The sequence below is a fragment of the Carcharodon carcharias genome, chromosome 26, assembly GCF_017639515.1.
Source record: "Carcharodon carcharias isolate sCarCar2 chromosome 26, sCarCar2.pri, whole genome shotgun sequence".
NCBI lineage: Eukaryota > Metazoa > Chordata > Chondrichthyes > Lamniformes > Lamnidae > Carcharodon > Carcharodon carcharias.
In genome coordinates, this window is record NC_054492.1 from 28,915,908 (window position 1) to 28,929,071 (window position 13,164).

At 42.1% G+C, this 13,164-nt stretch overlaps 1 protein-coding gene across 3 annotated transcripts in view; it reads left to right on the plus strand.

The window, feature by feature from the left end:
• The window catches only part of coro2ba (coronin, actin binding protein, 2Ba), a 203,320-nt gene extending 194,055 nt beyond the window's left edge, over window positions 1-9,265 (plus strand). For all 3 annotated transcript variants that reach the window (XM_041175107.1, XM_041175109.1, XM_041175110.1), the window contains 3 exons: window positions 2,501-2,591; window positions 7,260-7,396; window positions 8,977-9,265. In XM_041175107.1, coding sequence (XP_041031041.1) covers window positions 2,501-2,591; window positions 7,260-7,396; window positions 8,977-9,108 — 360 coding nt within the window. In that variant the 3' untranslated portion in view covers window positions 9,109-9,265. The remainder of the gene's footprint in view (window positions 1-2,500; window positions 2,592-7,259; window positions 7,397-8,976) is intronic.
• The last annotated feature ends 3,899 nt before the right edge of the window (window positions 9,266-13,164 follow it).

Sequence of the window (13,164 nt, forward strand, 5' to 3'; positions counted from 1 at the left end):
ACCTTAATAATACAATGATTATCCCTTAACGTCCATGGATAAATATTTTCAAGTAGTGGCCGGTGAATATTGGTCAGGTGACAGTACCCTGGCTAAAATGTGCTTCCCGTATCCCAGGGGCATGATTTCAATGATACCACAACTACAATTACTTGACTTAGAAGCATCTGAGCAGACAATGGAGACACATACTTGGTACCTTTCAATCCGTAACACTCAACTTCATGCAGCCAGATAAGCCAATAAACCTCTCAAATAAATCCTGTTCCCCTTTGCACCATAGCTTTTGCAAGACAGCTCCCCTGATGACATCATCAAGCTTAACAATTTACATAGGGAAAATAAACTCCTTTTAGAGTGAATATTCAAAGAAAAATGTCTTCAAATAAATCCTACTTCTTTATTTGGTGATTTGATTTTTCATTTGTAGTCACAGTTTGTTTGCTAACACTCCTGTGAAGTGCCTTGGAAGATTTTATCATACTAAAGGCATCGTATAAATGGAATTTGTTGTTACTGTTGTTGGAATGCTAATGGTCAGACTCTGTCTAACAGTGATTTTGGCCAAAGTCCTAAAGTGAGTTGAACACTAAGAGCCAGAAATCTGTACAACCCATTGCTGCACGGACATTCACATTATCTGATCAACTGAAGAAAGGATCTCTCTAATCTGTTGCCATATCAACACACCAATTGAAACAAAAGCTGTGTTCAAGTGTATTCAGATTGATTTCTCTCTCTGTTAATCTTCAGGGTAATCATTTCCTGAATAGCATGTCCCTCTGGGCTCTGTTTCTCTGAAAATCCCCACAAGCCACCTTGTGCCTGAGCTTTCTCCAACAAAATTAAACAAATAAGCTTCCGTTAAACTCCCTGATGTCCCAGTTGGTAAAGATGACAAGTAACCAAGGCCAGGATTTCTTATCCATGGCAAAATTAACACATGATGCCAAGGGGACACATCCCGACTACGATCAGCTCCGATACAGCTGCGTTGGGAGGTGGGTTACAAGCCTGGGCTTCATGTTGGAAAGTGCGTGTGGATGTCAGGAGTGATGCTCCACATGGTCAAGCAACAGGCCTTCTGTCAGCCCACGCATGAAGATTGAGGCCGCCTTGTTTATGGAATCGCAGCTGGCCCCTGTATAACAGTCTGAAGCAACACCTTCAGGAGAGGAATGAAGAAAACTTGGGAGAGGGATGGAGGATGGGGAAATTTTCATTTAAAAGAAAACCTGTGAGAAAGAGAGGGTTGCAATTTTTTGTGGGAATGTAACCTGTAATGTTTTCCCCTAATTTTGATCCCCATCACCTCTCTAGAACATGCAGGGGAACAGCTGCAATGCTCTTCTCCTAGTCCACTTGCCAGCCTGTTCCTCAGCTTCTTCACTCAGTCTGAAGTGACTAAGAGAAAGGTTAAGAAATCAGGCATTAAATGGCACCTCCCTCAATTTTTCTTTCCTTTTGAGAAGAAACCCTTGCTCTAACAAAGAATATTCCATCAGAGACCAAGATAAAAAGCCCAGTGAAACTGGAGAATCGAAGATGACGGATTGGGTAGGATAGATGGAGAGAAACTATTCACTCTGGTGGGATGAATCAAAGGGCCATAACCTTAAAATTAGAACAAGGCCATTCAGGGATGATGTCAAGAAGCATTTCTTCACACAAAAGGGTGGTTAAAATCTGAAATTCTCTGCTCAAAAAGCTGATGAGTTCTGAAAATTTCAAAACTGAGAGATTTTTGTCATGTAAGGGTATGAAGGGATATGAAAGCAAGGTGGATAAATAGAGTTGAGGTGCTGATCAGCCTAGATTTAATTGAATGGCTGAGCGGGCACTAATGGGCTGAATGGCCTCCTCTTGCTTCCATGTAACACGGCATTATTTGAATGTTTTAATGAGTCTCCTAGCTGTTCCAGGTTACCGAGTTTGATTTACGCTGGAAGATTGAACCTGACAGAGATTGGTGGCAATTGCAATGCAGTTGATTTCTTAAAAGGCTAGGTGTATGGTAGCATATTGATTATGTTACTGGACTAATAATCTGGTAACGTGGGTTCAAATCTCACCATGGCAGTAAGGATTATGAATTCAGCAAATTTAGTAAATTTGGATTGGAAAGCTAATAAGAGTAATGGTGAATATGAAACTAACAGGTTGTCATAAAAACCCATCTGGTTCACTAATTTCCTTCACGGAAGGAAATCTGCCATCCTTTCCTGGTCTGGCCTACATGTAACTCCAGATCCACTGCAATGTGGTTGACTCCTAACTGCCCTCTGAAATGGCCTAGCAAGCCATTCCATTGTGTTCAATCAGGGATGGGAATAAATGCTGGCCTTGCCAGTGGCACCCACATCCTGTGAATGAATGAAAAAGTAGAATCAATCTGTCCTCTATCCTGTTCACTGAAAAACCAGCAGCAGGCAGCAAAATAAAATCATCCACTTTGCGATTACTTTCAATTTTACTGAGTTTGACTCCTCTTTTATTTCAGTCTGAAACATATCAGGAAGATATCTACCCGATGACACCAGGGACTGAGCCTGCACTCACAGCAGAAGAGTGGCTGAGCGGCATGAACAGAGGTCCTAATATTTACCATTAATATTCAAAGCGTTATGTGCTGTGTCAATTATACCAACTGGCGTTGCCAGCAATCATACCCAAGAAGCTTTTCACCTCAATTCATGGCATTCTGAGGACAATTGCAGACCAGGTTAAAGGAACAACTGAGTATCAATTTACCAACCTAGAACTCTTTGTCACTACAATTGTCATTCATCCTATTTCTAAATTATTTGCTGATGAACCTCAAAGGTCTACATTAGGGTTCAGGCCCACATCAGAGAAAAATAAATGTTAATTATTAGCAGCATCCCCATGGTGATACTCACAGTTCACACTGCAGGATGCAATATATTTTAAGGACTGGAGCTGAATGCACCGTGCATCGCACTTCATAAAATACGCAGGAGAGAAACAGATCATTTGGCCCAACCAGTCTATGGCAATGTTTATGCCCCACTCAAGCCTCCTCATCTAACTCAATCAGTGTAAACTATGTCAGCCATGGCTCAGTTGGTAGCACACTCACCTCTGAGTCACAAGATTCTGGGGTCAAGTTCATTTCCAGGGCTTGAGCTCAAAAATCAGCGCTAACCCTCCAATGCAGTACTGAGGGTTTACAGCACTGCTGAAGGCACTATTTTTCAGATGAGAAATTAAACGAAGACCCCATCTGCCCACTTGAGTGGATGTAAAAGATCCCATGGCACTATTTTGAAGAAGAGTAGGAGAGTCCTCCCAGTATCCTGGTCAATAATTATTCCTCAATCATAACACAAAAACAGATTATCTGGTCATTATCACATTGTTTTTTGTGGGAGCTTGCTACGTGCAAATTGGCTGCCACATTTCCTATGCTACAACAGTGACTACACTTCAATGTCAGTAGAGCACTTTGAGACACCTGGTGGTTGTGCAAAGCACTATATAAATGCAAGTCTTTCTTTCTCTATAACCCTTGATTCCCTTATCCTACATATGCTTATTTAGCATCCCCTTAAATGCAACATATTAATCTTCTGCTAAACTGGAGCTGTCTTTAATGTTGTACATTCCTTTATTCATTTTTGTTGTAAATAGCTATGCCTTGTGGTCAGTCAGAGGCTAATTGCTGAGAGAAGTTTGTCTATGGATTGGCAGATACTTGTAAAATTCCTGACTCCACCCCTTTCCATGGGAAAGTCCAAGTTATCAATGCCAGAAGAATCCAGGAAATCACTGGTCTATAATTTTTCACTTCTGACTCTTGTGATCTGTGAATTTGTCTGACAGGGTTGTAAAGAATTATAATCAGGAACAAGGCAAATGTCAGATCCTTAGTCATAATTGCATCCTTGTCCTCACTTTTGCCTCTTGTCCCATTTTGGAATTGTAATTCTGCTCATATTGGACCACCTCACATCAGACCACACATTATAAAAACATGGCATGGTAGATTTTTGTCATTATCATATGGACATTATACTGGGCCCAGTCTGGGTATGTTAGCCTTTGTTACAAAAGGATTAGAGTAGGAAAGTAAAGAAGTCTTACTGCAATTATATAGGTCCTTGGAAAGACCACATCAGGAATACTCTGTATAGTTTTGGTCTCCTTATACTTAAAGAGAGATATATTTGCCTTAGAGGGAGTGCATTAAAGGCACTCAACTGATTCCTGGAATGGGAGAATGGTCCTTGGAGGAGAGACTGGGTAGACTAGGCTTATATTTCCTGGAAGTTAGAGGAATGAGAGGTGATCTCACTGAAATAAATGAAATTCTTGAGGGGCTGTGAGGATACATCCCCTGACTGGGGAGTCCAGCAATAGGGGTTGCACTCTCAGAACCAAGGGTCAGCCATTCAGGACTGTGATGAGGAGAAATTTCTTTGCTAAACAACGACAACAACTTATATTTATATAGCACCTTTAACATAATGAAACAACTCAAGGCACTTCATCAGTACGTTATAAAACAAAGTATGACCCCAAGCCACATAAGGAGATATTAGGTCAGATGACCAAAACCTTGGTCAAAGAGGTAGGTTTTAAGGAGCATCTTAAAGGAGAAAAGCAAGGTAGAGAAGTGGAGAGGTGTAGGGAGGGAATTCCAGAGTTTGAGGCCTAGGCAACTGAATAGTTGTGACTCTTTGGAATTCTCCACCCCAGAGTGCTGTGGATACTCAAACTTGAGCATGTTCAAGAAAGAGGTTGATTGGTTTTTAGGCATGAAGGGAATTAAGGAATATGGGGATAAGGCAGGAAAGTGAAGCTGAGGTAGAAGATTCAGCCATGATCTTCTTGAATGACGGAATGGGTTCAAGGATTCAATGGCCTACTCTAGCTCATATTTCTTATGAAAGGAATATCAGGTAGGAAGGACAGAAAGAAAACCCAGTGATGGGTGACCCTTGCTGCCAGATTTTTCTTTCTCTGCTCCCATACTAAATGATTAACAACCAGGAGGTAGCGACAGAAACAGCAATTCAGAAAGAATACCAGTGTCAATTTACCAGCTAACATTTTGTTCAGCACAACACATTGAGGTACACCCCTGCTTTTACAATGAGAAGGCATAGCATTTATTCAATGGACAGATTGTGACTTAATCAGCCATCTGTGCCTGTTCGCATTCACAGATTAGATGTGCATCTTAACATTTTATGACTTCAACAGCAATGTTACCTGCTTGCTTGTGACCCAAATGACTTTTGCTCACACACTGATAGAAAAGTTAAAAGTGCCTTTATTGACAAGGAGGTCAAATGCATAGAATATACAGCACAGAAACAGTTTAGCCCAAATGTTAGCCATGGTTCAGTTGGTAACACTCTTCCTCTGAATCACTCCAGGGCTTGAGTACCAAAATCAAAGCTGACACTCCAGTGCAGTACTGAGGGAATGCAACACTGTCAGAGGTGCCAGCTTTCTGATGAGCCTCTATCTGCCTACTTGGGTGGATGTAAAAGATCCCATGGCCCCAATTTGAAGAGCAGCGGAGTTCTCCCTGCTGTTATGGCCAATATTTATCTCTCAGCCAACATCACTAAAAATAGGTTATCTGGCCATTATCACATTTCTGTTTATGGGAGCTTGCTGTGCACAAATTGGTTGCCATGTTTCCTATATGATAACAGCGACTACATTTGCTGTAAAGTTCTCGGAGACCTTAGGGGTTGTGGAAAGTGCTATAGAAATGCAGGTCATTTTTTTCTTTCAACAGATCTAAGCTTGTGATTATCTCCACATGAGCCTCCCTCCCACCTTACTGTGTCTCTCCCTGCCAACATTTACTTCCATTACTTTCTCCCCCACCTTCCCCTTAAATACATCTCCTGTCCAACCAGGAGGCTGCTGAATCCCCTGTGCTGACTCTTGCTGTGGTGCACAGAATCACAGAATCACATAGTGCAGGAAAGGCCTTTCGGCCCATCGAGTCTGCACCAACACGTGAGAAACACTTACATGCTGTCTTATGACACCTCACTCAAGTGGCTAATTGTGACAGCCTGGAGATTAGTGTTAACAGGATCTTCAACTATGCAGGGTATTGTGTTCAAATCAGCTCCTGTCCTCATCTGAAACCCACATTTGTTTACCTTCGCTGGATGGAAATTGGGAGCAGGAATGTCAGGTAGATCCTTCCATGGTATTACCCTATCCTTCCACGGTGACTTTTTCCAGCTCCATGTTCCAATTTGCACACTCCACTCTTTTGCATCTCAATTGCAGTGTGTTTCCCCCTCCTTACACTCTCCTGCTTGGGGGCAGGATTTTGTATCCTTCAAGTCATGAAAATTGCATCAAGGAAGACTGCATTGTTAAACTCCAGACAGCCAGTTTGGTGAAAGAGATGACCGGAAGTCAATATTTATTCACCAAGTGAAACATTACAAATGTATAGCTCTACTACCCAACACCAGTGTCAATAAGTATCTCTTTATATATACTCAAATAATCATCCAATAGATGCCCTCCAGCTGCATATACTTAATTTTAGTTTATACAATGAGCAGTTGTCATAGATGGAGTAGGCCATTTGACCCATCCTTTATTATCCATGTATTAAATAAACCTACCGTCCTCCAATCACACTATCCAGTTGTTTCTTAAACAATTCTAAGGTTCTTCCATTGCTACTCAGCCCAAAATCTATTCCATGTGTTGACCACACTTGTGTGAAGAGAATGCTGATCTCAGTCCTTCAACTGTGTTTGAACTTCTATCCTTTATCCAACTATTAGGATTTAATATGTCAGCAATCTCATCCCTGAGCTCTGGAATTACCTCCTTAAACCTTCCTGCCTCTCTCTCCTCCTATAAGGTGTCTCTTAAAACCTACCCCATTACCCACGTTCCTGGTTACCTGTCCTAATAACTCCTTATATAGCTCAGTGTCAGATTCTATTTGATTACATTTCTGTGAAACACCTTGGGATGTTTTGCTATGTTAAAGGCACTATATAAATGCACACTATTGTTGTTTAAGCTAATGTCCTAAATTTATCCATTAAAAATAATTTACAGTTTGATATGAAACATTACATTGATTTTCTTCAACAAATAGGCTGTGAGAGAAAAGCCTGTCAATTAATTTCTTCTTAGGTGTTTCATGATCTGAATGTGACACACTCCAGGTTTACCAGAAGTTCAATATTTTAAGTCTGCCATTTTTACAAGCTCTTATGTCCTGTGCCTTTTTGTTGCAGATCCAATTCTAATGTCTTTGAAGGAAGGCTACAAATCTACAAACATTGCTTTCAAGGTGCCTAAAAAGGACAAGAAAAGTGTTGTAGTGAACGGAATCGATCTATTAGAAAATGTGCCACCTCGGACAGAGAATGAGGTGGGTCTGGAGAAAGCCTGAGGCATCAGTTTACACTCGCACTTTAATTTCTTCCCAAATGTTTGCTTCTCCTGTCTTGCGAATAAGACACTAAAACCAAAGCCCCGTCTGCCCTCTCAGGTGAATATAAAAGGCCCATAGCACTATTTCAAAGAGTCCTGGTCAGTATTTCTCCCTCAACTGAAATCACTAAAATTGATCAACCGGTCATGTAAACTGTGGCTCAGTTGGTAGCGCTCTCACCTCCGAGTTAGAGGTTGTAGGTTCAAGTCCCCCTTCAGGGCTTGAGCACAGAAGTCAAGGCTGACACTCCAGTGCAGTACTGAAGGAGTGCTACACCCACATAGGGTGTGGCTCTCAGATGAGCTGTTGAGGTGAAGCCACACCTGCCCTCTCAGGTGTGTGTATAAGATCCCATGACACTATGGTGAAGCAGAGCAGTGGAGTTCTCGCCAGTGGCTCAATATTTATCATTTATCTCAATAAACATCATAAAAAAAAATTATCTGGTCACTATCACATTGTTGTTTGTGGGAGCTTGCTGTGCACAAAATTGACTTCTGCATTTCATACGTTACAACAGTGACTACAATTCAAATGTACTCCACTGGCTGAGGTTATGAAAGCTGCTGAACGAGTAGTTGTTCTTTTTTCCCTTCTAAACAGACTGACCTTTACTCAATCAGATTTGATGCCAGTTTCACTCCTTAGTGTTTGGTCACAGTTGGCACATTTCAACTATCACAACTTGTCTCAATGCCTCCAGGCTAGGAAAAGGGAAATTTGTTGTACTGTACCTTGCTAGAAAGTGCAAGTATATGGACATTGGGTGATACTGAGGATGGGTTCAACTGTGATGCTGAATAGGGAGCAGATACTCACTGACTAGGCTGGCACAGGAAGAGTGGCACCTGGGTAAGGGTATCAGAAGCAAGCCAACACTTATGGAATGCCATCAAGTGTCTGCATCCTGGGGACAGGAAGGAGGAGATAGAAGAGAATTCCATCCACCAACTTCAACATCCACTTCCTCCACCATCGACGCACGGTGGCAGCAGTGTGTACCATCTACAAGATGCACTGTGGAAACTCACCAAGGCTTCTTCAACAGCAGCTTCCAAACCTGCAACCCCCACCACCTAGAAGGATAAAGGGGAGCAGACGGGTACACCACTATCTGGAAGTTCCCCTCCAAGCCACTCACCATCCTGTGTTGGAAATATATCACTGTTCCTTCACTGTCGCTGGATCAAAATCCTCAAACTCCCCCCCCGTAACAGCTTTGTGGGTGTACCTACACCACACAGACTGCAGCAGTTCAAGAAGGCAGCCCATCACCAACTTCTCAAGGGTAATTAGGGATGGGCAATTAAAATGTTGGCATAGCTGGTGACACCCGCATCCCATGAAAGAATAAAAAAAAGGGTGGGGAGAGAGAAAGGAGGGTTGAGGAGGTTTGGAGAGGAGTGTAGAGGGAGAGAGGAGAGTAGGAGGGGGATGAACAGAATAAATAAATAAGAAACAAATGCACCTTCTCCTTGTCACTGTGGCTGATTTATTTGAAATGTTATTTGTTTTAGCTGCTCCGAATGTTCTTCCGGCAACAGGATGAGATCCGGAGATTAAAGGAAGAGCTGACACAGAAAGACGTGAAAATACGCCAACTGGAATTAGAGCTGAAAAACCTGCGAAACATCCCGAAGAGCACCTGACCCGACAGGCACACACACCCTTCCTCATCCCTCCAACATATCACAGAATTATCAGCAACCGTTACGTGCAGACTATAAGAACCCCAATCCTATAGGACCTGTAAAAAAACAAACTCTCAGAATCCTTCCCCACCAACACAAAAGAAAAGATAAACTGGAAGTCACATGTCTGGTTTTTTAAAAAAAAATGTTCAGTTATGTGCACAACTTAATGCAAGACCCTAGATGGTCCATACACTGTGTCTCAGCAGGTACCTGGCAAGCTAAACTCCTGTTCTCATCAACAGCTTAGAGACATATATATTTTAAAAATTCTGTGCTAGTGAACCATTTTAACATTGTTTTACACTAAATAATTCACGGTGCCTCACAAATAGTGTATTTTGTGAGCTTTGGCCCATGCAGCTGCTGGGGTTCAAGCTAAGTTTAAAAATGTGAGCTAAGAAAAAAAGCAGGCCATTAGGCCCATCCAGTCAACTCCTTGTACAGTCCATGCATCACTACCTCAATCGTGGACGCTCCCTCCTCGCCACCCCTCAATTTAACCATTGTTATGTTAGCTATATTCCACCATTTTAACCTCTGACCATTGTATCGGGATAATGATGGTACTTAGGCTGATGTAGGAACATTGAATGCTCAGTCACTCTGACTTTCATACTGGGCTAGGCACTGTTTCAAAGTCAAGTGTCCTTACAGCAGGCAAAGCACTGACGATAGCAGATTTTTCAATATCCAGGTTAAATATTGGAGCATTAGAATGGAAAATTTCTGCTCCATCTCGGGTGAGTCATCTAAACAATGCCCCTTCACCTCTGTGGCCTGATTTCAATTCCAGTTACTACTGATGAGATGGAAGTACCCCCTCTGTTGTGCTCAGTCAGATCCTCCCTGACTTTTGCGGTGAACCCACAGCACAAAATTGTCCATAAATTGATCATCAATTAGTCACTTGCAGGACTCCAAAGGCTTCAGGCTTGTCTAGTGTGGGAAGTCAGAATGTTCAACCTGAAACAGTAAAATGTTTTTCTGAGCCTAGCCTTGAGGCATATTCTTAGTTTATCGTGCCAGCTGGATGGGTGTGCTGTACCTGAGCTGGGAGTTTGAGATGCAGGCAATGGGGTGAAAAGGATGGCAAAAAGATTCCACTCTCCAAGCACACAGTACTTGCACAATGGGCACAAAAAAATCCTAGTCCACCCAATTTTTAACCTTAGTGAACGCCGACCACCAGGCTGGGGCTGGCAATGGTGATCTTTCGCCATGGCATTTGTTCAAGGTTTTTGGTAAAGCCTTGAGTTTCCTTTAAAGAGGGCACTTCCACCTCACTTTGGGCAGCGAGATTTATCTTCAGTAATGGTCAGGTACAGACTGCTCTGCTGAAAACCACCACTGGGAGGTAGGTTCTGCCTGAAATGTAGACCAGACCCACCGTGAAGTCTGTCTTATGAATGTTTGTGCATGTGGGGAAAAGAACACTTGTAAATGGCAAATGTGATACCATTGCAAGGGTCGACACGCACATAAAACATTTGAGGAGAAAAGTGAGTTGGGGCAACTGGATACTACAGATGGGTCTTTCACCTCAAAGATCTAATGGATTATCATTTCCTCTGTCTGCCAGTTATGAGGGCCCTAACATGACATGAGTTTGGGCTGTCTCAGACCTGTTTCAAATCATTATGGACTCAATACTGGCCCTATTTTGACACTAATTGGCAATGTCATTCAGACAGGCCTTGGGAAGACCAGTCTGGACAATGGAAATAATGAAACTCTAGTGCTTTTTCTTGGAGGCTGTTCTTTGAGGGATGTTCTTTGAGGTTGGTGCTTGAGACACATTGTTGAGGTAAGAGTGAAGGGAACGTTACTCCGCACGGAGCTGCACTTGATGAACTTTTTGCAAGAATGGTGCCAATCACATTGCAAAGGCGTAAAACTGCAAAGCTTGGGAAAATGAGTTGAAGTTTGAATGTTGATTGTTGGTTATTAAAATTATGCCAGCGCTCCCCCACTACCCTCAGTAGATGGCGAAAATATCCTCCCATCCCTTTCACCCCAATATCTAGGAAAATGTAAGAAGATGAGAGACCCCCCCCCACCCCCCCACAACTTCACTGCTCCAGATAACTGCAATAAAGTATTTTTATCTTTGCATCCTCAAACACTTGACCTAGGCAAGACTTAGGCTATAGATAAGATTAAACAGGTAAATGAACACTACAGACTAGATATTTAAATTGCTTGGTAGCATAGAACTTGAATATTGCTGAAAAGGGAGACATGTCGCTGAAGCTTTTCATCTTGCACGCAACAGGACAAATGCAAGAATGCCAAGTTTCAAATGATCACAACAATTTATACTACAGGAGAAAAGGGTGCTGATTGGTCGACGACTCTGATTGGCTAAGGCGTTGTCATGGAGAAAGCAACCAGGAATTATGTGCTCCCCAAGCTCCCGGGTAATTCAAAAAAGGTGCAAGGTGCAAGTCCCCTGTTGCTTTCTCCATGGCAGTGCTTCAGCCAATTAGAGTTAACTTGCCCACCAATCATCAGCTTCTTCTCCTCTAGTAATAATTGTTGTGATCATTTGAAATTTGGCATTCTTGCATTTGCCCCGATGAGCGCAAGACAAAAGGCTTCGACAATATGCCTCTCTTCTCAGCAGTATTTGCAGTAATTATAAGATTTATTCTGCTTCTAAAAATGCAAAACAAAGCCACTTCTGTGCAAGCCCTTTAACAGAAAATTGTTTTATAAAACACCTTTCACAGTGAAACTCTATCACAGATCCTTTGATTATCTTCATGTTCCCAGTCTTAGACCGACTGAGCAACTGGCTGGATTTCTGCCAATACATAACCCCAATTGCTTGGCAGAAATTCTTGAACAAAGAGCATTAATACCGTGTGGTGTAGACCTTGGCATTGTCAAAGGAGTGGTAGAAGTCAATAGAAATAAAACGCGGGGGAGTTGAAAAATGTTGCAGCTTGTTATAATCGCACAAAGTCAAGATCTACCCAGCTGCTGTTCCAACTCCAAGCTGCCAATCCAGCCGATCACTTGCAAAATCAGCAGGCCATCAGTCACAAAAGGATACTTGAATTGAATGGGTGGCTAAACCCTATTGATCAGCTCCAAATACTTTGAACAGCCTGTGACTGCCAACATTACGGTTTCTCTAGTTAGCTACCAGGGATAGGATTAGACGAATAACTCTGCACTTAACATACATTAACATATTTAACAGGATCAAGGTACAGACACACATTAATGCCTTTGGCATAACAGCTCCAAATGTGACTAGCGGAATGAGTCTAATAAATAATCCATCATAATGGCTTCCCACAGTGTACAGCATCTGAGTAAGTCTATCTGTTAAATGGGTCTCATTTGCACCTCTTGCGACAAAGTCAGTCAAGGTTGTACAGTAGAGAGAAATGAAAGGTAATTCCAAGAATACTTATTTTGCATACTTGTGCTACTGGCTCCCACACCTCAGCCACCATCATTTTGTCCTGTGATTTCAAAGGCACATGAGGAGGTCAGTGAGAGATCAATTGCATTTATATCTCGTCTTGTCAAGTCCTCATGAAGTCCCAAAATTTCTCATGTCCAATTCGCAGCTTTGTTGAAGTGAAGTTACTGTTGCTATGGAAGCAAAAACAGTAGCGCATCTTTTGTCCACAGCAAGATCCCAGAAACAGTAAGGGAGGTGAATGATGTGTGATTTTTTTTGTGTGTGATGTTGGCTGCAGAGGGCGGTATCGGCTAAGAACTTTTTGCTTTAAATATTGCCATGTGATCTTTTATATCCATAGGATCTCCAGTTCAATGTAGGATGACCAATCCCTCCAGGACTGTGGGTGACGTCTTCAGGAGTTAAATATTAACCTCCTGCACATTGCTGTAAAAAAAAACATTTATCAAGGAAAAACATTTTAAAAATTGTGCTCGTTTTCATTTTCTTTAAACATTTCTTAGTATTAGTTGTAAATATATTGGAGATGGGAAGCAAAATGTCTGTTTGATAGTGTGGGATAGTAGGAGCCAGGA